This window comes from Oryzias latipes, chromosome 23, assembly GCF_002234675.1.
Source record: "Oryzias latipes chromosome 23, ASM223467v1".
In the NCBI taxonomy this organism is placed as follows: domain Eukaryota; kingdom Metazoa; phylum Chordata; class Actinopteri; order Beloniformes; family Adrianichthyidae; genus Oryzias; species Oryzias latipes.
In genome coordinates, this window is record NC_019881.2 from 20,507,420 (window position 1) to 20,535,072 (window position 27,653).

At 40.5% G+C, this 27,653-nt stretch overlaps 1 protein-coding gene across 2 annotated transcripts in view; it reads left to right on the forward strand.

The window, feature by feature from the left end:
• Positions 1-27,653, forward strand: part of tmcc3 (transmembrane and coiled-coil domain family 3) — a 54,041-nt gene that overhangs the window by 2,479 nt on the left and 23,909 nt on the right. Inside the window, exon 1 of one of the 2 annotated variants that reach the window (XM_023952239.1) lies at positions 19,537-19,797. The exons of the other annotated variant lie outside the window; for it this stretch is intronic. Within the exon in view, the coding sequence (XP_023808007.1) occupies positions 19,795-19,797 (3 nt within the window). The 5' untranslated portion in view covers positions 19,537-19,794. Of the gene's footprint in view, positions 1-19,536; positions 19,798-27,653 lie in introns of those variants that run through there. 2 annotated transcript variants of the gene reach the window in all.

Consider the following 27,653-nt stretch of genomic DNA (forward strand, 5'->3'; position numbering starts at 1 on the left):
ACAAATAATTTACTATTTAGATGCTTTTCCTGTAAGAGGCAACACTTGATTTGAATGTTTTTAATACTTTTTGTATTAACATTAACGATAATCCAAGTTTTCAGTTAGATTTAAAACACGGTCTGTACAAAAAGGAGAAAGACAGAAAAACTAAACTTAAACAGAATATTTAAAAAAAAAAATCTTTTAAAGAGTTAAGGCAGTCAGGCACTGCTTAATGATAGTTATTTACCTATTTCCAATACAGCTCTTCTTCTTTTTTCATTTAATTGAATGGAAAAAGCTTTCCTGAGTGCCAGATGAAACACCGACAGAGCATTTAGAGGGGCTGCACATTATCGATCAGGTCCAAATGGTTTGTTTCAACAGAAAAAGGGCACAAATCAATGTTTGACCCGTGAAAAAACATGAGCGCTTTAAAGTAGGAAGGAGGATTTGTTTTCATCGAAATGTGCGGAAGGGGCTTTTATTTTTATTGGAAAGGATATTTGCAGAATATATTGTGTTCTGCATTTGGAAAATAACTAACAAAGCTCAGTCACTGCTTCATCATTTGAGCTCATATCACATGGTTTGGTAGATAAGGGCCAAAAATGTACTTCTTTCTTTAAATAAGATAACAAACTTTATAAAAACTTGGCTTCATTCAGAATATGAGATTCTTTTTGTGGTCATCTTAACCACTAATCTCCTTTTGATATCAACCAGAACTTTCATATGGTCTTGGGTTGTTTTGCAAATTGTCTTCAATTAAAATTAAGCATAAAACTGACCGCGAAAGTCTTTTTTTTTGGCTTAATGGTGTTTTTTGTTGCTGATTCTTGAGCTTCCTGAATATTTTCTTGTTGAGGACAAACAACCTTTATTTTGAAAGGTTATTCTCCACTTTTGCTTTCAGTTTGTCAGAGTTTCACACCTGTTGGATTGAGAATATCTATCACCTGGAAGGCTCTGGTCGATTTGCTGCCAAAGAACCGTTTATATATTTGTTTCAGCTGATTTCCTGTCATCTGTCCCCATCAGTTAGGGGGTGGGAGGTGGGAAAGGGGTGGGGGGTTGTGTCTAAGTCTGTTTTAATTTTCGCACTCATTTTTACATTGTTTATTTTGTTTTGTCTTAATGTAAAGCACTTTGTGTTATGTTTTTACAGAAAAAGTGCTTCATAAATAAAGTTTGATATAAATTGTATTTTTTAACCAGAAGCTGCACATGAAATTCTATAATTTTCAGGAAAATCAACAGTCTGTCTAATGTATGAATTCTGGTTGTTTACTGACTTGGAACAGATTTTTCTGTTGTGCATAAAACTTTGTCAAAATGCTTCAGTGCGACTTTTAAAAAGCCTCACTTCTTTGATGGATAGTTGGAGCATTATGGGTAATGTAGTCAGTAGCCTGGCAGAGTGACACGTACAACATATTATAGAGTGAAATATTGAGTGTTGTTTTGTATTTTATTTGTTCCAACTAAACATTGTTGAGAGTTATTGTCAATAAAGTTGGACTTATTTGTTGTGTTGCTCTTTCTGCAGAGGTAGATTCACTCACTACTCCCTAACCCCTAAAAACTGGACTTTAACGTGATTGTGACATGTTCACTACTTTTTTTTAAACACCAAATATGACTTCACCCATTTACAGAAGAAAAAAAATTAATAAATATGAACATTTTTCAAAGACTATCTATGTTATGATTATAAAAACTTGTTAGAAAACAAATGTTCAAAATGTCCAATCCAGTCATTATTGATGTACACTAGTTTTTTGCAGAGACTTCTGAGGAATTTCCATAGCACGGAATTTTGGAACTGTCGATTCGGACGCCACGAGACTTTGCCAAGAGCAACCTTCCTTTCGATTCGTCAGACCAGACCTCTTCGGCCCTCTTAGCATTATGGGTGGTGTAGTTAAACTACATTATCTTATTGTTTTGATTTGCTTAAGTACCCTATAACCCTGTGGTTATGTTCCAAAAAAAAGGAAACTGTAAATCTCCGTGTGCTGGACAGTTAAACATCAGCGGCGTCTGTTCAACTGTCAGAGTGTTTTTCACTTGTCGCTCATTGTTTTCTTGGAGTGATAATTATCTGTGTTCAGCAGCTCTGACATGTCGTGAACTAAAATGAAAGCAACACTTTGATGCGGATCCAGAGTTCACAGGCCTGCAGGCTGTGATGCTGCTGGCAGGACAGGTTTCACCAGAGCTGCTAAAAAAACCCAGAGATCAAATGACTGAGTTTAGGTGAAACTAAGAGTTCAGTTTAATATAAACATGATTAAAAAAGGCTATTAAACTCATAACCTTGAAAACGTGCAGACTTTGATGTGCATTCCTTTTAGATGATCCTTGAACATGGAGAGTTCAGTCATGAAAAGGCAAAGTATATTTTTTTCTTCTTTAAGTAATAATCATAGTTATAATCCATAGTTTCTGCTTTTACATAAATCACAAGCTTAGACATGTTCATTTTTTTCCACCGCAGCAACTAAAGCTTGTAACTTTGTGTTTTTTCTGTCTGATCTCATAACCACAACATTCTCTTCATTCACTGTGACTGATGAACTCAGAAAATATGGTTTGTACATTGCAAATAAAAACAAAACAGGACCAATGCATCAAAAATGCTTACACTTTTTTTGCACTTTTTATCATTAAAACCCCCTAAAATACAGAACTGGATAACTTTAAAGCCATAAAAGAGGTGCATGCACTTGTTAATTATCAAATTTAAACAAAATAAATCAAAATATATACCTGTGATCCTCCTAGATGATCGTCACCTAAAATTACTTTCATTTTTTTAGAAAGACTCACAAATAGACGACTACATGAAAAGCATTTAAGAAGCTTTGTCATCACATTTTTGTCATTTTCCTTTTTAATTTCCAATTTTTGGATTCAAACTGAGCCTCTCTCACTCTTCCATACCGGCGCCATCTACTGGAGGGTGAAATGTATCATTTGAAAAAGAAAACAGAGTTTTATTAAACCTGAAACTGTCATAGTTCCTCCTTAGATGGGCAGCAGCAGTCTCTAATGATGGATGATTGGCAGGGAGACCACATGGGATGAAAGTTTGACGGGAATCCAAACAACGATAAAGCTGTGCTGCAAAAGAACAGACGTGGAAACAAACAGTCAAAGCTTGTTTGGGTTTCTGAAGGGAGATAATGAAGAGGTTAATGTGAGGTCGTGCATGAGGACATATAACTGAGCTGAGGGCTTTATCAGGTCGTTTACATGCCTCTTTCTATTTGAGACTCATTATCTACAGTTTGTGTTATTCTTTAGTTTACATTTAAGTTTTTTTTTATCCCGGCTCTTTAAGCCTCAGTCACAACTCCCCTTATGGGTGGATACGGGCTGTCCGCAGGTGAACAACGGGCAAATCTGTATGGGGCATTCAGATAAACTGCACAAAATAATAGGGTCAAAGTAAGGGTGAAGTAGATACCCCCCCAAATCCTGCAGACTACACACAGAGCCTGCTAGTGCTGTTCATGTGATGAGATTTTAGAAAATGAGACAATCAGAGATTACAGTCGTCTTTGCGGACATCCTGACGTGCAGCACTCATACACGATCAGTAAGGGGCCAATGCTGGCACCTTCCTAACGACTAGAGTGCAGCGTAAGGACGCCGTACGACAGCATCACCCGTACATCGTGAGTGGGTGTGACTTACATTAACCTTAACGACATACCTACCACTCACTCGACAATGGTACGTTCCATTTTCATGGCTCAGTCTACTAGGTGTCACACAGGCTCAGGGAATTAAGTTCAGCTGCTCATCATATGGTCGTGGGTTCAAATCCCATGATTAAACAATAATGTCCCATGGCAAGACATCAAAACCCCACAGTTATTAAAAATACAAGCAAACAAAGTGTCTGCTAAACATGTCAATCACTTTATTTAAATGGCGCCTTAACATGACCGCAGTTATGCAAAAACATTAAAGTAGCAAATAAAAAATTTAAGATAAGAATTTGAAGTATAGTTAACTATAAAAAATATAACATAGTAACATCATGACATAGATACATAATCAAATAAGACACTCCAGCATATAAATACACATAAAATATATGGATTTATCAGGTTTAGTTTGATCAAATGTTAATTTTTTTCACTATTTTTGTCTACATTATCCTGCCATAAAATAAACAGATGATGGATTAAATTGTTTAGTAGGTAGACTTTGATGGCTGTGTCATAAATGGATTACTGAAAGGCGCTTAAAAAAAGGCGTACTGGGATTTTTGCAGCCAGTCCGTCATCAGGGTGGAGTCACTGATGAGGAGTTTTTGCTTCATCAAGTTCTTTTAAAAAAAAGTTTAATACGTTGTTATTGTAACTAATGTTAATAATAAAATCATTTTACATCAGCTGTTTTAAAAAAACAAGTTACTTGCTCAAAAATGAGTTAATCTAACCTTTCAAAAGCATAATTTACCACCTAAATACGTGCTCTTTTTGCTGAAGAAGCTAGACATTGTGGAGAAATGTGTTTTCTGTCTGAAGATTCCTCCAAATATGACACCATTTATTCAAAACCCATTTGTCTGGTGAAAGCAGAGAGCCCGTGGACAACGTCTGCTTGCGCTTCATTGCAGATTATTCATTTACATATAACCTTGTCTTTGCTTGTAGCTTCTAGCCACCTATTCTGAAGACAAACAGGGTTTGTGGAGCAAACCACCTCTCCTATCGCTGCAGTTTTCCTTCTGGTAGACTGGAAATCCCTTTTTTGGGTCTAATTTGGGGTCAGTTAGTGTGATGGCTTTTAAATCTGTGGTCTTTTTCTTTGTTATTACCTTAACGAAGCTAAGTATTTTCTGTTCTTAAAAGAATTTGAGCTTTTGATATGGTATTACAACAGTGAGAGAAAAGTTTCTGGGATTTTTCATGCTGCCTTTTTATGTAATTTTGACAATAATTCCTTCAGTAAACGCTTTGCTGAGAAGTCTACGTAAAATAGAGTCTCCATATGTAAACTAAAAAGATATAAGCACAAGGATTATCTTTGAGAAAGGGTTCAATTCTGTTTATTTTCATACATTTTCTTTATTTCTACCCCTAAAAATTATGATTCTGTTGCTAAACAAAACAGTTTAGCAGTTGGTCCTACATTATTGACTCTCATTGTTTGACATTTTGACCGTATGTTTGCATCTCCCTAACCCCAGAGTGGTCTGTCTTTTAGTTCCTTTCTGCGCTGTGTCTGCACGCCCACACAACAGCATAGATGTCACTTCTGCTTGAGATGAAAATGCCTCTCCAGAGGGACCTGAAACCTCTGGGAGAGGAGACAAAGGGGCTTAAATGTCACATGCTGACGGTTTAAGGTGAGCATTGATGTCGGCACGCCGGGGGTCGACACATAAAAGCAGAGCGGGGGTCCCGCCCACACTCCCCCTCGCCCTTTTCAAAGGGTGACCGGCTCGGCATTTGCCTCCAAAATAGTGCAGAAAGGCCTGCGTGTCTGATGTTCTGCTGGTCTGATCCGCTCAGGTTACAGCTGCTGACAAAAGCTCAACACAGTCCAGGTACGCCCACTGCACAGGAAGGAATATTTTTACATATATCATATAGATAAGAGAGGGAGACAGCTGCTGGACTCAAATCACTATTCTACTTTATTTATATTCCTTTATAAGACAATTTTCTTTAACTCTGTGAAGCCCACTACAAAATATATATATATATATTTTCAAATTCAGATGTTTTTTTTTTTTACTTTTGAGAAAATCCACAAAAAAGGCAATATATAGATAGTATCAGTTATGAACAACAATGTTTAAGATGCAAAAATATTGACGTGAATGTTCAGGAAAAGAAGCTACTGATTTACTTACCGACTCAAATGTGATCCACACATTTTTAACATGGTGGAACTGGATTATATAGAATGAATGATCAAAAATTCACATTTCAATACACTAAGTAGAAATTATTTAAAAGAAAACCATAGATGAGTTATTCTCTACAACGCAATGGGTCACCAAGAAAAATATAAAAATATGTACATCTAAAGTTGCAAAATTATAAGAAAAATGTCCAAATGCAATGAAAATAAAGTTAAAATTGTATATCTCGAGCAGAGAAATGTAGTTCGCCCTCTCTGGGTGAGTGGAGTGCTCCTCCTCATCAGTGAGGGAAGACCTACAGGCGGATTGGAGCAGCGTCTGTAGTTATGCAGTTGCTTGTGCTGAAGAGAGAGCTGAGCCAGAAAGCAAAGCTCTCAATTTACCAGTCGACCTTTGTTCCATTACTCACCTATGGTCGTGAGCTCTGGGAAATGTGGCTGGGCGCCTCCCTTAGAGATATGGGGAAAAGCTCGGCCACCCAAAGAAAGCTTAGAGTAGAGCTGCTGCTCCTCCACATCCAGAGAGGTCAGTTAAGGCATCTGGTCCTGATGCCTCCAGGACGCCTCCCTGGGGAGGTGTTCCGGGCATGTCCCACTGGGCGGAGGCCCCGGGGAAGACCCAGGACACGCTGGAGAGACCACATCTCTCGGATGGCCTGGTAACGTCTCGGGGTCCCCCCAGAGGAGCTGGAGGAAGTGGCCGGGGCGAGGGAAGTCTGGGCATCTTTACTTAGACTGCTGCCCCCGCGACCCGGTCCCAGATGAGCGGAGGAAGAGTATGGCGTTACGCGTGGTTATAAGGTTCCTCACTCCGTTCCTCAATACGCCCGCTATGTTGTCTTTACGGCCTTTCACGTAATGGCAGCCATGAAACGCCATGGAAGATGGATGGATGCCAATAAAGTCACACAAAAGTTATAAAATTAAATTCTACAATTTACGAAAATAAAGTTGTACATTTATGCCTAAATAGTCATCATTTTGACTTTTTTCTTGTTAAATTACAACTTTTTAAATATTTTTTATAAATTGTTTTCTAGTTAAATTTGGACGTTTTTCTCATAATTTTTCAACTTTTTTCTCATAACTGTATAACTTTTCTCCCAATTGTTCATCTTTTTTCTCAAAATTCTATGGCTTTTTTCTTGTAATACTCAACATTTTCTCATAAGAACAAAACCAAATTTATTGAGAATAATAATAAATATACAATTTCCCAAAACAAGGTTGTACATTAATACTGCAAAAAGTTGTCTTTTTTTACGTAAAATTAGAACTTTTTAAATAGGTTTTATGATTTAATTTTTACTAAATTTTAACAGTTTTCTCATCATTTTACAACTTTTTCCTCATAATTTACAAATTTCCTTTCTTTTAGTTTTAAGTCTTTTCTTATCGAAATTCAGACTTTTCTCCTTAATTTTACATTTTCTCATAATTTCATGACTTTTTTCGTAATTTTTATAACTATTTTCTTTTGACTTTTTTGACTGTTCTCGTTATTTTACAACTTTTTTCTCATAACTTTACTAAAGTATTCTCACATTTGTATTTAAGTATGTAAGTTTTTTTTTTAGTTCTCTTTCGTAATTCTCACCATAAAGTTTTAAAATTTACAAAAGCATGAACAGTCCTTCTACTGCCCCTAGTGGAATAATAATGCATTGCAGGGCAGAAAACAAGTTTTCAGTAGGTTTTTATTGGAAGTTTGAAACATTCTTAGGAGATAGGTGTCTCGGAAATGCGTGCATCAAATATGGTATAAATGGTCAAATAAGGTTAAAAGACATTTTATTACACATATTTTAAAGCTGCCGTGCCCGTTGGGATTTTTAATTACATTCTTTTAACATCTTTCAGATGATCATCTCCTTTCTTTTGGTTTTATTGCTGCTCTGCACCCGTGTTACGTATTATTATTACCACTTCCAGCACATTCTCTTTGGTTCTTTCTAGACTGTCTTTATTTAATCTCCACCAGTCTTACAGTAGCACTTATGACATTAAAGTTAATATTTTCTAAATAAAAATCACTAAATGCCCAACTTAGACATAAAATAACATTATAGATCAATACGTGCAGTTGTCATTTATGACTAAAAAGAGAACAGAACCGGCTCCAAAAATATAAAAAAGAGCTTCCAGTCGGTTCAGTTTTTTAATGGTTAAGTTTCAGTTCTGCTGGTTTCCTCCTGAAAAACTTTTTTTAAAACCCTCCTCCTTTGTATCTTTCTGACTTTGACCTTCTCCCCGAAAGGTCGTGAGGCTGGATTGGTTTATTTTGCTTCCTATTCCTTGGATTTCCTTTCAGATTTGACCCAGAAGTTCAACAAGTGTTTGTTGCAGAATGCAGAGTGTCCTCCTCCTCCGTTCTAAAGATTTAGATTTATACTCTGCTGAATTCCAAACATTCTGAAGAGCATCTGGTTTCTACGTTGCTAATTCATCCCGTGTTGGATTCTTGTCCTTAACATCTCTAACTGTAGACAATAAAGCTGCAGCCCCCAGATAGCTGCACGTTTTGGTTGTAAAGCTCCAGTCGGCCTGAATTTACTGCTGTGGCTTCTTTTAACCTGACAACGCTTCTCCATCCCCAGAATGCTCATTCAGATGAGCCCATGATTTATTCTGAGTGGAACCACAGAGCCAGCAGGGATCCTGTTACTGAAAGAGTTAAGGAGCATGTGGGGGGGCAGTTTAAGCTCCTGTGCCGTGGAGTTAAGGGTTAGAGAAGGTTTGTTGTATGGAATAATTGAATAAGCTTGATGATTAGGAACACGTTCTCTGTTATGGAGGAAGAGCGTCTGCATTGAACCACTTTTCCACTCGGGTCTTTCTACCTTTACAGTTCAGTTTGTCCCAAATCTATCTGTGTAGCTCATTGACTGTATATGAGACCTGAATGAAGTGACCCCCTACCCCCTCACATTCCAAACAGGAAGTAGAAAACGACAGTTTTTTTTCCTACTTTGGCTAAAAACAGCATAATTATAATGAAAAAACACCACTGGGAATGCTTTGAAAATAGATCAAAAGATGATTGAAGTGGAGCTTTAAGGAGTGGGGGGATTAAACTACAAAAAGGTCCCTGCACTCTGTCATCTGATACAATAACAGGACTTTTAACTATTGACTGTAGTTTGACAGGAAAATGTCCATTTCCACTACATTTATTACTTATTAAAAGCCTAAAGTTTGTAGGTTTTCCTGTCTCTTCTTATTTTCATTCATTTCAGTTGGTCAAACAAAGGCTTTTAATTTGAAGGAGCTCCAGAAAGGTGCATTGTTGGTTCAGAAAAAAAAATACCGTCATTTTATTAATAGAGAGACAAATATAGTGAAACGTTATCAGCCGGTTTGCACAAACTGATTTTTGAACTACCTGGTTGCACATACCAGGATGTGTCTCCTGCTGTTACCCAGGCAACCGCAAATGGTAACATGACCAGAACATTGGTGTTTTCACACTGAGCTGTTTGGTCCACACCAGAGCTGCTGCTTTAAGTGTCTGGGTTTTGTTTGGAATGAATCTACAGTTTGACTGCAGGCAGACCTTCCAGTTGCGAACTAAGGGCGGCCGTGGTGCAGCGGTAGGGCGGTCGACCCATGATCGTAAGATTACAGGTTCGATTCCCGCCTTGCACGCCCATGTGTCGAAGTGCATGTGTCGAAGTGCATGTGTCGAAGTGTCCTTGGGCAAGACACCGAACCCCACCTTGCCTCTGGTGGGAGGTTGGCGCCAGTGTTCGGCAGCGGAGCCGCCATCAGTGTGTGAATGTGTGTGTGCTTGGGTGAATGGGACTGTGACTGTAAAGCACTTTGGGCCTTCATAAGAAGGTAGAAAGCGCTATATAAGTATACGCCATTTAAAAAGTTAAGGCGACTAATGGTTTTCAGTAAAGAACCAGAAGGGCTTTTCTTTCCTGCAGCTGATGTGCTTGTGTGATGCTTTCAGGTGATTGGTCCACTCTTGACCCACTCCCCACTGCAGCCCCAGTCCTGTTGCTTTCGTGTTTAATTTGGAGATGGAGGTCCGATTCTTGTATTGACCATATTGATCCACATGGCTGTAGGACACCTTTTACATCACAAGCATAATGAAGCTAGATCTTCACTAACATTTGATTTAAATTTACAACGAATGTTGTATAAATGTGCTAAAAACAAGGGGTTCAGTTTGTGCTGTTTTTAAAAAATGCAGAGAAGGGGAAATTGGTTTTGCCCTTTGATGAGTCTTCAGATGCCCAAACCGTCTGGAACTAAAGCACAACACCCCATCTGGTACAAAGGTTACCCTTTGGCAACAACATCTGGAAAACGATAACCTTGACCAGATCCTGCTACGCCATTTAGGGAACTGAGGAGAGAACTGCCCTTCAGCTATGAGCAGCTTATGGAGCCATGTGGCTCCACAGGACCTTCTGGAAGGACAGGACCTTTCCAAAGAAACTGACTGAGAGGAGATCCGTTTAAAGTGAAGTTTTGCCGATCAACCTTTGGACAGACTTTGGTCAACTGCTGCCAAGGAGTTCTCCATTTGAACAAACCGGGCCGTTTTCACATGGTTCCTCTTTTCCACAACACATCAACGTGAACTGAGCTCTGTTTTAAAAACCCTCTTTTTATCTATTTTCAATACGTTCCAAGTGTCCCTTTAATTATGATTTAACTGATTTTAGCTCAAATCTAAAAAACTGTTTCGTTTTCTAGGACATAGTTTCTGCAGAGCGGCAGGAGTTCATCGGAAATTTGCCTCTGATGGAGCAACCCCACCCCCCTTCCCCTACCCGTTCTGTTTTCATGCTCTCCCACTAGCTTACAGCCCTTCACACCCCCAACCTAACATTAGCGGGGCAACAAAAATGGTGAGCAGTATCGGAGCTGTCCAGTTTGATCCAGATTCCAACTCAGACGAGGAAAACAAAGACGTTCGTGGATCTAATATGATCACAAATCTTTCTCAAAAAGCATTTTTTTGTCTGCTCTGGATTCACAACCATTTGAATAAAATAATACTCAGAATTGTAATTCTGAGCTTAATTTTCTTCATTTCTGTCCTCCATCCTCAGAACAGGTTTAAAACACACGTGTAGTGTGTCTTTAAACATTTGATAAATAAACTCACACATGCCAGAACTTAGGGAACTTAGAACAAAGCTGACAAAACAGATGACCTGACAGTGAAAAACTGAAAACATGGCCCTCCTACCGAGCGGTCTACAATCTTGATATTTTGTGCGGGCGTTCCCTGAACAGCTTTTTTACCCGCAGACAGCGCTTATACCCTCAGGGCAATTGTTTCTAAAAAGTCTGATGTTACTACTGTAGTTAAAAACACCAGCATCGTTTTCTGTAGAATTCTATAATCACCTATATGTTGCTTTTTTACTGCAATGTTCCTCTGAGTTCTGCAGCCTGCCGAGGTTTTGAGTGATCTTTTCCCAAATGGCTGCTTCAGACTCTAAAGTCTGCACTTCACTGACATGACAGCTGGCCCTGAAGTGTTCGATAATACAGCGTCAGTCTGATTATTTCTTCTTGGCGACACACTTCGACGTCCAGACTGAGAAGTTGTGGTTTTGTATCAGTCACCTCCCTCTTGGTTTATCTCTGCTCTGTCCTGCAGCCTCTCTGGGTTAAAGCAGTGACCATCCAGCATAGGCAGAGAAATAGACTTTGATATGCTATAGTATAAAAAGGAAATTCTGGAGTGAAGCAAAGCTGCAGTGTTTATTCAATCTCATGTGAAAAATCATTTAAAAAAAGAAAATCGATTCCATTTCTGGAAAGGAGAGATTTAGCTATAAAATGATGACATTTCTGGCTCTAACCTTTAATGTGCTTAGCAGAAGCTTGGCAGCTTTAATAAAAGTTCATTTTGAAGACAGTCCAGACCTCGAGGATGAGGAAGAGGGGCAGAGGGATGGGTCGTTCCTTTGATGGGGCTTCTGAAGTATTTCTATAATCCAACACCATAACTTCTCAGCTTCAGTTACTCTGCACAAAAATGTCGGTCTGTAGTTTCCACTTTTCTGCCTCACTTGGAGATTTATTTTTATGCCTCAAACTACAGACATTCTTGGTGTTTGACACACATTTAAGAATGTGCGTTTGGCATTTAGCCTATGGTGTTCACACTGGACAAGTAGGGGGGGCTTCTTCTTTCTCTTTCTACTAGTCACTATGTCCGCCACCTAGAGTTGGAAGGCTTGGTACGAAATGCCAAAGCAGTGCAAACCCTTTCTCCAGGATTTTTGTTTTTCACAGCTCTATTCCGATACACGATAGACTTGGAATTAGAATTCTGGCTGGGTGCAATTATTAAATTCTCCTCCATGATCAGTTTTAAACAGTTCCGTGAACTAAAGGGACGCCACCCACACGTCACTTTCAAATCCGACTCCCTGATTGGTCAAAGTTTGAGCTGGTTTAACTTTTAATGGATGTTCAATGGACGTTCGTTTTGTACATAGAGCCCTAAAAACGACCTTAAAAATGTGCTTTTCTACGCGTTAACATGAATGTTTTGAACGGGGAAGCCAGAAATGTGCAAATTACGCATGTTTACATAGACTTTTGATTGAAAGAGGTCGCTTGAACGTAACATTCAGGCTGCACACAAGGAGCCCGCACTTAAGAAGGGTGAAGGTTTCAGGGGGGTTGCTTAGGTGTTCACTACGACTTGACGCTGGCAGCACGATTGTAGAGAAAAAGGTGCATGAACATTTTCGCAGAGTGGTCTACGTCCTTGATATTTCATGGGGGCTACCTGTACAAGTTTGACCACTTTTCACCCACCCGTGGGGCTAGTTGTGGCTAAAGCCTTAACAGAAGGAGTTCATCCACCCAGCAACAGGTTTACAGTAACAACATGAGTGATTATGAGCCTATCGTAGCGTCTCTGCGACTACATCAGATGAGCCGTATCTGCATTTTATTTAAGATTTCAACAAAATTCAGTCCGCTAGTTTCCTTTCAAAGACAAATTTCTTCATTCACTCTGCAACAGAAAGGAATGAGTTAGCTCAGGTTAGATTGGATTTCATCTTCTCTGGGTTTAATCTCATAACATTATGGGGTCTGAAGTCCATCAAAAGTGCGAGTCACTGTTAGTGCTGGTTTTTGAGGAGCAGAGGAGTTGCGTCTTCTCACAGTCGAGTCTGAACACAGACTGCCCTGCAGACTTTCCCTTTACTGTCTGATTCAGAGATGCTGTCATAACCAGACTGCGGCAGGACCGGCGTGATATCAGGGCGCTCACTCTCACCATCCTATTGGAGACATAATAGCTCCTACCTGAGATTTAGAAAGTCACCAGCAGAGAGGAGCAGCAACTGAACTGAGCATTGACAGCTACGGGACAGTGCAGAGGAGTCAGACACCATCCGTCATCTTTGTTTGAGATTGACACTAATTAACTCTACGAGGATTCATTTGATTCATTTTTTATGCGTGTTCTGACCTGAAAAAGATTTAATTTTCCAAAACAAATCATCTGAAGTCCTGAGATGACGTTCGGATGTACTGAAAGTGAATGAAGAAACTGGCAGACTGAAGCCCTCCGTAGTGCTTTGCTGAAGAGCACTCTAAAAGATTACAAGAAAGTCTTTCTCCTTTGAAACTTGTAAGAAATGAGATTTTTTTTCCTACGCTGTAGTGTAAGTGCGTGATTACCCTTGAGAATCTGTCATTACACGCCAGCTTGAGGCGTACTCTGTTCAGTCCTGTCTTTATTTTAAAGTGGAGGTGTTACAGGTGAGAAAATGAAACCACTTTACCACAAGAGTGATGGTCTTCTACACTGACATACTTGTTCCTCTCATCAGGTTGTTTCTTCTTTTTTTTGTGGAAGGATTTGAACATTTTAGGTCTGTTTACAGTCATTGTTCTTTCTTGGGAATCTGCTCCTTTTTCACCATTTCTGTTGCAAACATCAAGTACAAAAGTTGAGTTTGTGTATTTGTTAGATGCAAAATCAACACAAGGTCAACAACGCCATAAAATGCTTGGGATGAGAAGACTCGCTAAAGCCTTAGGAAGAAGCATCCATTGCAGGTTTTAGACTTGTTCAGACCCGTGGAGGGTCATAGAGAGGAGCAGCAGGTGTGTTTGGAAGTTCCCTTGAGTCTTAAGGCGCGGCATGTAAATGGAACGTACCATTGTTGTTCCTGTGGTAAGTGTACTGTAACGTATGACATATTTTCTATGTCACAAATACAATCTTTTTCAAACAACGTTTTTTCTTCTGCTCCTGATTCTCAACAATTTAAATAAAGAAATAAGCAGAAATGCAGTTGTGACCTTAGTTTTCTTTCCTCCATCATTAGAACATTAAAACAATACCTGACTGTTAAATCGATACTTGTTAAGAGTCCCTTTGAAAAGTATAGTATTTTCATCACTTTGGGGCACACCAGATCGTCAACAAATGGTCTATTTACAAGGTTATACCATATATAAGGTACACTAAACTATAAGGCGCATAAGCAAGACATATAGTCAGAGACAAGTTTGTACGTCAGTCAGACTTTATCAACTTCACAGCAAATTTAAAGCTTGTTTGTGACACGCAAACAGTAGCTGCATTAGTCCACAATACGTGTAACTCCTAACCTTTTTAAATATGTAAGAAATAGACAGAGACCGCTAACTCCCAACTTTGTTAGTAAAATTAGTTAGTTAAATTGAAATAAATTGAAATTGTTAGTAACGTGCAAAAAAAAAAACGCAGTCCAACACTGATACATGTTAGCGCATTCATGATAACACCCAAACATGTTTGTAAATCCATATATAAAGCACTCTGGATTTTGAGCTGCACTGATGTTTTTGGAAAAAAATGACGGCTTTTAAGTACACCTTACAGTGAAGGAAATGTGGTGAAGACGTCTGCCTGATGCCATTCCTGTAAAGACAAATAGATGAGAGCGGAAGGCCTCTTGTGTTGGACAGATTTCACTGCTACAAAGAATCTTCAGACACACGAGGAGCATATTTGTATAAACCCCTTTTGTATTTGAGGCCAAACTTTATGTTTTTTACTATATTTGCATACATTTCTTTTTTGGACAGAAAAAAGTAGAAGAAAAAAGATGGTGGATTTTCTACTAAATCTTAAGGTTTATAAAAAACATTTTTTTATGTATTGCAAAAACTGACACTTTTTCAAATCTCTTGCTCTTTGGAGGCTTTATCCAGGAGTCTGTATCTTCAAAGCATGTCGCCTTGAGCCTCAAACAAATCTTTCATTAAAGCCTACAGTCTCTGTTTGTTACCTGCATCTTGTTCATTAGTTTCTGAAAACATCTGTTGACATTTAATAAGATAGCGCCCAGACAGTCGTGAAGAATTCCTTGGCGGTTTGAAGACAGATGCTTTGGTATTTCATGATCAGAGTTAAGAAATTGTGCCCCCAAAGATTTTCATCTCACGATGGTTAATATATCACCTGTACATTTACGACTTTGACCTTTAGGAGGGTCTGAGTCTTGACGACAGCATTCCTCATGCTGTCAGCTGAGCTCTTCAGCTGGAAAAAACGAGGAAAAGGGCGGGCTCGCACAAGGATGCTCACGCCGCACTATAATCTAAAGGCACATGCAGTTTTCCTCACATAACAGAACATCCTGAGTCCCAACTTTCCCAAGACCGCCCAGAGTAAATACTGGAGAGCAGTATCCATGTTCCAGAAGCCTCCGGGTTACAGGGGTCAGAAAGACGGGAAGTGGAGCAGGAAATCCACAAACAAAACAAACAATGCTGCAGGGGGAACAAGGGAACAATGGTGTCATTTTAAACCTGGACGCAAGAATTTTTCATTATTTAATAGCTGCAAACGATAATATTTGTACATAAAACGTGTCTAATGTTACCATTAAATGTGAATTATGAGATGGATTTTTCCTAAATGCAATACTGGGAGCTGAGGAGGAAGGCAGAGCTGTGCTTGTTAATGTGCTCTTCTGCTGCTGCTCTCCATTTTACAGCTTCAAGAGTGTCATACTGCGCTGCAGCATCATTACAGCCCTGCTCTTAATGATACTCATGGGGGAAAGTTGGATTCTGAGAGCTCACATTCAATGACTTTTCTCCACCAAATCAATTTGGAATGTACAAGAGATTTATTAAATGCTGCGATGGTCTTTTTTGCTGTTATCTTTTCTTTTTTTTTAACCAGTAATTATGTAATTATTAGTAATTATTCCTGGGATCAGATCCGGATTTCAGTATCGCGGCTCTGCTCCTGGAGTCGGATTCGGCGCCAGGTGCTGTTCTCCAGCCTGCAGGCTGACTCACCGGGCCTGGGAGCACATAACCTGTCTAAACACACACTTGTCAGCATTATTAACAGACGGCTGACTCAGCCGCTGCTCCCATTAGTTAGACTTCAGTTTTGTGGGGAGGAAAAAAAAGTAAAGACACTGATTAGAAGATGAGTGATGAGCCGGACACAACAGATGATCATTTGAAGCCTTAGCCTGAGCCGGATGACGGCAGGTTTCTGTGTTGTCCGGGTCTATGGCGGGGGTCAAAGAGAGGAAAGGCTGCATGTCAGATGGGGTGCAGGTGTACCTTGCGGTTCCCTTGAGTGATGCTGTCGTACGGTGGCCTTACAACACACTCTAGTCATTAATAAGGTTCAAGTACTGGCCACTTACTGACCGCCCATTAATGTGATTCATGAGTGTCAGTAGGAGGTCGACACAAACTACACTCTGATTGTCTTGTTTCTAAAGGTGGAACACTTCATTTTACTAACGATTTGATTCATGTTATAGTTTATAGTTATTGATACTATTCATAGTCGATATCGATTCATCTTCAGTAATTCAATTCAATCCGATTCTCTGACCTAAAACGGATCCAGGTCATCTTTATCCCAAACTTCAACCAGTGTGACTCAGGGAGACATTCCTGCTACTGAACAGTGACGTTTTCCAGATTCCTTGGATTGCTTGAAAAATGTGCATGAACATTTTTATTCTACGAGCTCACTGAGTGGTTTACGACCTTCATATTTGATGCGGGCCGCCCCCATTTGTCGCCTGACACCCCGTATCCACGCGTGAGGGCAGCAGGCTTAACATGGAGCCAGAGGGGATTCTAGAAGCGTTGATTTGACGTCATGAATTCTTAATGGGTGTTTTGGAGCATAAACAGTCAGCAGAAACCGATCAAATGACGGGTCATGACCCGCACTAAATGGTGCCTTCATCAGGAGAGCCAGCAGAGAGCCACACAGCTCCTAAATCATTTACGGCTCAAACCCCAAACTGTTGTGACGCGCTCCATCAATCTGTACACGAACGATAACAGCTTTGTCTTCTAAGTAATTATAAAGTTACATTTATTTAAAGAGGCAGATCTTTGCGTTGGAATGTGTTTACATGTTAAATGTATTTAATACCAGATGACTCCTGAAAGATTTTCGTTTCCAGACTGATCTAAGGTCTGTGTTTACTAATTTAATCCAGTTTTTCATCTGAGACAAATCCTGCCATCACAACAGGAGCCACGATTAGTTCTTCTTGATGTCGAGAGACATATATTGTGTGTAATATAATCTAATTTAGTTTATTAACTCTGCTGTCTGAGAGTCTTGTCATAGGGGTATAAAGAATGTCCCGCTGATGGTGTGGATAACAGCTTCTCATAGGCTGTTTTTCTGTGTTATTGGCTGTACAGTTAGTCAAAGGTTTGGCTCAGGGAATAGAACTGCAGTGGGTTTGTGTTTGTCACACATGATGTGAACATAGTTCTGCATGTCAAAAAAATGTGGTGTCAGGGGATACGGTTGCTTTTTATTCTACGTTGGCTTTTGACTGTAAGACTTTCAAAGTGAATTCTAAAATTTAAATTCTACCCTAATCTGTTTGTTTTTAATTCATAATAAAGTCCCTAGGTCCCACCTCTGAAAATGCCAAACGGTGAACAACAGTTTCTATGTTGAGGAAATCTTGTCTCAATGTAGAATGGCCGCCATCATTTTAAAGTCTTCTCTGATTTGTGAATCTAATAAGAAGATGGATGGATGGTTGAATATATTGATGTATGATCATCAGTAAATCAAGCCTAATATTATAATTTGTCCAGCTCACTGACCTGAACTAAAGTTGCTTCAAATAATTCACTGTGTAAAATAGTTTGCTGGAGAAAGTGACTTTTAAAAATGCTAAAGGTCATGTAATAAAATTATCCTGTTATTATAATTCTTCATATTATGCTCACATTTACTTGACATCAAATAAAAGCCTTTTAATCAAATCCTGATATTAACATATATAATTATGTACATATATAAATTTACATACTTATGAACACTAAAAAGCCATTAAAAATTATACTATGTAAAGATATTTTGAAGCTAGAATTACCGTAGTTTGATGGGAGCCCTTGTTACATTTTTTGTTTGGGGCCCAAGGAACTTTACCACCGTCTGTCTTGTAATAGTTTTGCGTGGAGCTAAAAATGTCTTTCCATCCATCCATCCATTCGTCATGGGGTTGCTGAAGCCAAACCAGCTATTGTTAGGTTAAGACAGGGCACATCATTAACAGGTGGCCCATCTGTTGCAGGGCGAGCTATCTGTCCATATTTCTAATGACAATGAAAGGGGAACACAAAGAAGAAAACGTATTATTGTCTTCTTTTACTTATAAAGCCATTTCTTTACTTTTTTCCATCTCTCATATCAAAACTGTCATGGCATCTAGGCAAGGCAGACTCAGGCGCTGGAACCCGGAAGGAAAACACAAGGTGAGTACGTTGGTAAGTCAAGTTTTAATGATATTCGTAGTTGCTTGAGATCTTGATGTGGCCGGAGGCTGGAGAGCAGCGGGTGAAGTTGCTGGAAGTGGCTTGAGGTAGTTATGGCTTGAGGCGAGACTTGAGGTTCTTGGTGTTCCGAGAGGTTCTGTGGCTCAGGTAATCCGGTGACTCAGGTGTCCACTCGTGGTCAGAATGTCCTGAAGGCGAGGCAATACAAAAGTTTAACGTGAACATGATCACTTGGACTAAACTAGACGAGAGACCAGGTTATGCACCGTCAGGGGCAACGAACTGGTGTTGAATGCTGGTTCTGGATCTCCTTAAGTAGGTCTGGACACAGCTGGGAATCATCAGGAGCCAAACAGAGAGGGGAGGGGGAGGAAAGCTGACAGAGGCACCATGACAAAAAAAAAACCCAAAAATGAGCAGATCGCAAAAACCAACAAATGTGGATTCCTTATTTGAATCACAAAATATAAATATAAAATACAGACAAAGTAATTTAAAATAATTTGTTCATATTTTACTTTTTTTTAATTCATTTTAATATGTTTATTGCTTTAGCTTTTCTATTTTGTGGTTGAAGATCATTCTATAACCTGAAAACATGAGTTTTCAATTGTGTTTGACGTTTTTTTCTCCCATCATTGAGATTTGTCTTTATTTTACTGTCTTTTTTTATTTTGTTTGTACATGTAAATTTGTAGAATTTTCCTCGCTTCAACTGAAGGAATTATTATTCTCGCCTAAATCCTCCTCTTGTCTTGTTTTTTGGTTGCTTTACCTGCTGCTACCTTTCTCCACTGATGGATTCATTGAAACGGGTACGCTCGATACGTGCAGCTGCCCCTCTCCGCATTCCGCAGCGGTGGGCGGGGCCTAAGCGCGCGCGGCTCCACGAGCCCCCGGAGGATAACACAGCGAGCTGGGGAGGAGAAGGAGCGCATCGCCGCCGCTGTTAGTCGGCTTCCAGCAAGTGGAAGCCGACGTGGCATCTGTTATTCCGAGGATGTCAGTGGTCACTTTTAATTCAGACCACCATCCGAGTGGAGGTCCTGCCTGAGTCCTGAGTATGTCCGGAGATGGTGTTGCCGCTCGGGTGAAAAGTTTAACCGAAGTACGGACACGGCTGCGGCGGCAGTCAGCGACTGGAAAATGGTAAATAGGCGTTTTCTGCTGTTAGCAAACATCTTTCAACTTTTTCTTTTCTTTGGCTTTGAAATTAACTCCATTCTCTGGCGTGGGGGCATTTATTTAATTGCCACGTCGATGGTTCGATCCAGTAAATGAAAAGTTTAGCTAATAATGTAAAGCGCGCGCGCGCGCGCCCCTCTTTGTTTTGGTCTTTGGTTTTTGGAATGGTCTCTCCCATTTTTCAAACGGGGGATTGTTGATGGCAGCCGCCGCGCGGCGAGTGGAGGCACGTTCCGGGGTGAGGTCAGGGACTCACGCGGGTTCCTGTCTGAGTCTGCGGTCCAACATGTTTTCTTTATGTTCTCATGACTTTATTTCATCAGGATACATCCCTGCAAACAGTTTCACCATTTTTTTTAATAAACATGATTAAATCTATTACATTTATTAGGAAAATAAAACTTAAAATGGCATTTCTGCATATTTCTTTATTCTATATATTGTGAATGATGGGCCGACGAAGAAGTGCATTTGCAAATGAGCTTATCTGTGACGTAGGAAATACACTGGGTGGTCACAAACTTCCTGCTCCACTCTGCAAAGGGAAGGGGAAAGGGGACGGGGTTGCTCTGCGCCCAACATTCCTGCCCACAATTTAGAGGCGAATTTTTAATGAACCCCTCTCCAGAAACTATTATGCTACGTTTGCATGTGACGCGCTAAAAGCACGTTCCTTGAAGTAGTGTTTAGCATGTTGCGTTCACACCGGCCTGTCGCTAACTGATACTAGCGGATGTACTGACAGTTGGAGTACAATCTCGCTCCAGGCTTTTTCTTCTCAGCTCTATTCCGATAAATGAAAAAACTTGGTGTCATAATTGCGGCGAAGGACAAACCGCAACTATTAATTTCTCCTCCATGATCAATTTTCCAACGGCTGGCATGTTCGTGCATTGAATTGGACGCTGTCCATACATCAACCTGGTTTAACTTTTCAACACGCGTTCAAGGTTTCATACGTGTTTTTTTGTATGTAGGGCCTGAAAACAGTCATAGAAACCTGTGTAGCGACCCGCGATCGAGAGAGTTCTGAATGAGGGAGACAATAGACTTCCCATTGAAAGTGGTCACATGAACGTGTGTTACGGAGGGAAGTGTGAATGACGCTTTGTGACACAATTCTCCATCGAAAACTGAGCTTAACGGGGCACACAGGCAAGCACCACGAAGCATGTTTATCCTCCCGTTCAGTTTTTAAAATGTTCTATAATCTTTGAGGGATTGTGGTCACGGAAAGATAACTGGCGGATGGGTTCAAGTTCCCATGACGCAGAGCTCCTTGTTGGAAGCCATCCAGGCTCTTTAGCGCCTTCCTCTCGCGTGTTGCTTGAATCCGACTCCTGTTATGCTCGTGTCAGTGTGTTATTCCCCTCAGAGACGGCGGGGGGGGGGGCATGATGTTCCCTGACAGAAAACCAGAATCTCATGCGACCCGGCTCGTGATTTTGTGTGCAGTGAGTTGACTGAAGCGAGGCGCTGTGCTGAGTGGGGTCCTAATGCAGACAAACTGCGGCAGCTTTTGTGCTGCTCTGTAATTTAGGATGACCGTTTTTTTTTTCCCCTTTTCCTTTCAATTTGCCTTCATTTGAATAAAATTGCTCAAACAGCCAGAGTCCTTTGAGAGATGAGAGCTGCACTTACCACACCCACGTGCACAACCGTGTGCTCGTGCACGCTCAGGAGCACGGGAAAAGCCTCAGCTGCGTTTTTTCAGGGGAGTGACATGTTCTTGTGAGCAGTTCGCTGTCTGGAGGCAGGCTATCCCGTCCTCCTCCGTTAAGCATCGCTTGACAACACTCGGGTGCTTTTGGCCGACTCGGCGTCTTCCCAGCTTTACTTTCTTAAACTGGAAACAGTTTGCTTCTGTACGATGAAACCTTGCTCAAAAGTGCCTCAGCAGAACATTGCAGGAGGCTCTGGCTTTCCTCAATAGCACACTTCAGTCAGATAAAGAAGAACCAGAGACTATTACAGCTTCACAACAGCCAACCTCACTTTTGAGGCCTCTCAAAGAATCACTTCCATCATTTTAAGTTCTACTTTCAAAGTGTTCCCAGTGGTCTTTAAAATCTCATTATGCAGTTTTTCACCAAAAACTTAGACATAGTTTCTGCAGAGCGGTAGGAGTTCAGTAGTAATTCACCTCCGAGTTGTGGGCGGGACCGGAGTAAGCCCGCCCCCTCCCTTCCCCATTGCTGAGAGAACTCGCTGTTTACATGCCCTCCTGCTATCTTATAGCCACTCCCAACCCCAATCTAACACTGCCGGTGCAACGAAATGGCGAGCAAAACCACAGCTATCCAGCCGTACAGTTGTGAGCCACATGCCAGACGAGGAAAACAAAGACGTTCATGGATCTAGTCGTGTGCAAGAGGATGTACTGTGATGGAGCAGAGCAGGGAACTTTTTTAAACGTCACAGATACGATGTTTTTGTCTGCTCCTGATTCACATCATCTCAGAAATGTACATTTATGATTCACTTATTTTCTAAATGACCACCATCATGACAAAAAACCACAAGCTCATCATGTTAAACAGAATCCATCACGGTAGGAACACGTCTTTTCTTCAGCATCCCTGATTGGTGGTCTCCTGCAGGATCCACATCCATCATGTGTTGTGACCAGTTTCTCCCACATACCGTAAATTCCGGGTTAAAGAGCGCACCCGATTACAAGCCGCACCCACTCATTTTCACGTGTTGAGCTACCTTCATACATACATAAGCCGCATCAGTGTACTAGCCGCATGTAATCAGCAATGCGGCCAGCCTGTCACAGCATGTGCAGACTCCCAGACTTAATACCGCTTTTCACCCCACTGTGGGAGGAGTCCGCCTAGCGTCAGCTCATGCATTTGAAGATACCCACATCTAACAAACAGCATGCACCTCATTCCTGTTCACAAGTTCCTCAGTTATGGTTTTTTTTGTGTGTGTGTTTATTTATTTTTTACTTATTGACAATTGAGGTATCATACATAAAATTACAAACAGTTACCATATAATCAACATTACATCCCTCAGTTATGATGAGGAAATTTACATCCGCGATTCCCCACCTTATGGGGCTTAAGGCGGGGCTATTACCCGGGTCACCACACTGTTGTCAGTGTTTATAGAATGAGCAAGGAGCAGCGGTGGTGGGAGGGGCGAACGGAAGAGCAGCTCTCTTTCCGCTTGTGTCGCGGCAGCATTATGGTACTAACAGGGCTGGTTAAAAAAACACACCAGTAAAATAAAGCAGCGGCAACTGAAAATCACGCGCCTCAGCGCGATAGGCGCGCCTCTGTGCGGCGCCCGGTCGCTGCGCGCGGCTGCTGGTGGACGTAGCGAATCGTGTCTGTGCAGAGCAATCGGACTTAATACTGTACGTTTTGTGGATGAGGGGCGAGAGAGGATGCGTTGTTACGTATGGGAGCCTTCAGACTGCCATCTGTCCCGCAGCTCTATGTGAACGAGCAGCAGGAGAACATCATCTCGTATATTACGGAGCTGCTAATAGATGGGCTAGTGTCAGTACGACTCTGAGGTAAATTCACTCCTGAGCATGCACTGTTCTATCCGTCACGCAGCTGACCGGCTTTTCCAAACCCGTTGGTGATGGTGGATTTTTTCACGCTGCTTTTAACTTACAAGCTTCATTATATTGTAGCGGCGATCACGTGCACGTTGAGTCTAATGGCACCAAAGGATTCTGGGATGCGGCTGGGCATGCGTGTTTCTTTTTGTTGAACCATGAGTGAAGTGTCTAAGACCTGAAGTGAGGTCAGTGCTGTTTGGCTGCTTAGAGGTGTGTTGAAAAACAAATGCCTTGTTACTTGGAGTTGGATAACACTTTCAACCCCAGCTCCGAGATCAAAAGTACGTTCAAGGCGGCCGTTCAAATAAATCCACAAATTAGCCGCGTCACTGAATAAGCCGCAAGGCTGTAAGCGCAGGAAAAAAGTAGCGGCTTGTAGTCCGGAAATTACGGTACTCCCCTCCACTGCTTTCCTCCAGCGAGGATCTGATATCACCAGCTTTCATTCATTTGTTCAGTTAGGTAGAGGAAGAGTTGATTTGATGAATTCTGCTATCAATACTAGTTCTTAAAGGTCGTCAGCGTGTCCATGTTTGTGTGTGCGTAAGCAGTACACGCATGCATGCATGCAGGGGTGCATAAGTCATTCATTAAGGAGCCTTCAGTCTCCTCTTCCAGTGTATTCCTGAGTGGATGGACTCCGTTTTTAGGGTCTGAGCTTTTTTTTTTTTACTTCCACTCTCATGGAGAGATGAATTTGGAAGTTACTATAAAAGCACACACCTTTACTTTATCAGATGGAGTTTGCTTTTTATGTTTGCTTAGTTTGGATTGAAAAGTGCATCACTCTCAATCTTTTGTGAGATCTCTAAGCTGCGGATTATGAAACTCCAAAGAAAAACAAACCGTTGGATCCTTTTGAGCATGTCTTCTCCACAGTTACTCATTAGGCTGTGGATTGTTACCTAAGCCTTAGTGACGTCTGCCCTTTAGGGGGGGCATAGGGTCTGTCTGTGAGGCCTAGACAAAATATCGACATCGTAGATGAGCCCGTTTGGTGAAAATGTTCCTGTACATTTTTTACTAGGGTCATGCTGCGGGCGGTAGGTCGTAGAGAACACCTAAACAGGTCAATCCCTGCACGTGACTAAGGCTTACATCTAAACCGACAACTGTGTTTTCAACTTACATATTTTATAAACGGACTTTTTTAACGTTTAGTGGAAATACCAACAAACTCTGACACTTTAAATGAACATCTTACAGACGCCGTGCTAGCAAACATTCATACGACATGACATAATCGATCGCAATATGTTTGGAATATTCTTCTTTTTTATTTTTTGAATTCAAACTGTAGACTTTATTTAAAACAAATTAGTGTTTTCATATCTTATTTCAGTAAACTGAAGTTCAGTCTGATTTTATTCATCTGAGAAAAATACTTGATAGTTTTCTTTGAAAATGAGAATCTTCACCAAAACTTTGTTTAAAGACTAGAGCGTCAGATAGACTTAAAACTCAAAATTATTCTGCTATTTTAGAGTGATAATTACATTGCCTGTGGTTATACTTAACAATATTTTTACAGTTCACAAATTGGCAATATTGGCTGTGGATTTTTTGGAAACAGATTGTAATTCTGGGTATTTGGAAACTCACTACAGCCCTACTTATTACAACTAATTGGATTTAAATTTCAGCTTTTTCTTACAGTTTTAGATAATAATAAGTAAAAAACAGTGTGCGTTTTTTTTTTACAAACACGTCTTTATTTACAATCTTTCTAAAAATCGCTGTTAGGACTTTTAATATAAAGCCGCGGGTTTGATTTCCTCACAGCGGGCCTGTTTTGCAGCAGGGTTGGTTTCATGGTGGAAACGCTCACACAGACACTCTCCGTCCTCACGCCGCCGCCACCGCCGCCGCGATGAGCTGAACTCCGACCATTGTTTGGTCATTCACACAGAAGAATGTGGGAGGAGAGACGAATGCTGAATGGAAGCTGACGGATGCTTTTCGCCTTCAACTCGCTTCACTGGTGATTACAGCCGGGCCGGCTCTACTCAATCGCGTCTGTCGTCACGGCAACCAGTGGAATCGGCCTCTCTGGATCTGCCGTAGCCCCGGAGTAAATGATGCCCAAACCTATTAGATGAATGTGATCTGTAGTGGGTCTGTCAGTTTATGTAGGCAGTTCACATGTAGGCACACAGATGTAGACCTCCACCTTCCTTCGCTCAGCTCATCTTTTTTTTTATTTTATTTTTCTGGATTACAGATTGAGTGGACTAAGCTGACAGTGAATAGACGCACACCAGCAGCGATGCCATGTGTTTGAGTAACATAGTGGGGATTAACAAACACACAAACGCTGCACCAACCGAAGAAATCCAGTGTCGGGTTAACACACACACACACAACACACAAGGCCTTAGTCATATGGTATAAAGCTGATTCACCGCCTGCTTTTGCTCTCTGTGAGGACATTTATAGATCTCGCTGTCTGAATCTGATTCAACCTTTTTATTATTTTATGTTCCAATTGCCAAAGCGGCACGTCTCCTGTTTAATCATTACCTCTGGCATATTTTGGGCTCTGTGAAAAATGTGCAGATTAATTCACACGTTTCTGTTCGCGTTGACTTTTATGACCAGCACTGATCCCATTTTTTTTTTTTTTTTGGTTTAAACTATAACTATTCTTGCTTACAAGTTAAATATGTTAATTTTTGTTCAAAGTGATGGAGTTTTGTTTGTACATCATCTTTGTACACAGATGCAATGAAAAAAAAAACAGCTCAGAGGCCCTCAGATGGAGAAGATGATGGTTCCTTCAGGGTTTGAAAAAGTCTTTAACACGGGTTACATTCAAAGGAAGGGAGTTAAATCTGTTTGTATTTAACTTGTTTGTTGTTTTCTTTAACTGCTGATGGAATATCCAAGCTGAAAGACCGGCGACGCCAGTTTACTCAGTTTGACTTAACCCAACGTCACAATCTATGTTCAACTCTGTTGTGACTTTAGAATTTATTGTGGAGGCCTCCAGCAAAAACTAATAAGAGAAAACTTTTAAGACGGCTCTTGAGCAGAACAAGAAGGGACAATTTTAAATGACCCGTCTGTGTTTTTTTATGCATATTTACCGTAAGAACAGAATAAAAGTAAAAGTTCAGTTTACAAAGAATGACGTCTTTTTGTCACGTAGATTTTCCACATTTTTACTGTGGTATTTAGATGGGTTTGATTTCTCTGAATTTACAGTCACAGCTGTTTGCCACAGTAAAGATTGTATCTTAGTACAGATGCTCCACTCGCTCCTAAATCCTAGCGTCACGGCTGTATGTTTTTGATTTTTACTAAATATAATATAATATTTATTTTTTAAAGTCAGTCAATGAAAAAGCTCTGAGATTTTTATTTCTATATACAATTTAAAAGATTTGTTAGTTTCTTTTTCATGTTCACTTTGCTGAATGCTTTTAAGAAAAATCCTATTTATTCAATCTAAAAAAAGAGACACGCTGTCAGGTGGCGCATTTAGAGGGATTTAAAAGGAATATTTTAGTATCTGTAGTTGTAACAGTTAGTCTAGAATGGACCTTAAAAGCGGATAATTTTTTGTCTGAATTTTCTTGATTCTTTTGTGTTTTTCATCATTTTTATTTTTTTCCTGTTTCTTTTGCTGTAGGTGGAATTTTTTTGGGGAGTCAGGCCTGTTAATCCTGATACTAATAGAAAAAATAAATCAGGAAGGATGAGGAAATGTGAAACGAGTCCTAAAACTATCTTCCTGTCGCTTCTTTTATTAAACGGTCGACTGGATTGAATGTTTCTTTGTAGTGAGACTGAAAGGTGGTTTGATAACAGTGGTGACCTCACATGTGAAAGACAGAGCTAGAAGAACGTACTTGAAGTTGGCTCTGCTTCTCCTGGATATAAAAAAGGTATTTATGGTGCTTCATTTGTCCCACACACCTGCTAGTGAGTTACACAACGCTTTTGGGGGTCGTGGGGGGGTTGAGATGCATCCACGCAGTCTGAGTGAGGCTTCATGGTATGAATGGTTGTTCAGATCATTGTAATTTTAGCTTTGAATTCACTGGTGTGTTTGTTGTGTAAACTTTAAATGTGTGTTCAGCTGTGAGTCGTCCATCTGTAGTCTGCCTTAGTAGACGTAAAGTTCTTCTCAGTAAGCCGTAGTCCCAACCGCCCTTATGGGTGGAAACGGGCTGTCTGCAGGCAAAAAATCAGCAAACTTGAACGTGGCACGCACAAATATCAAGTTAGTGAGCCC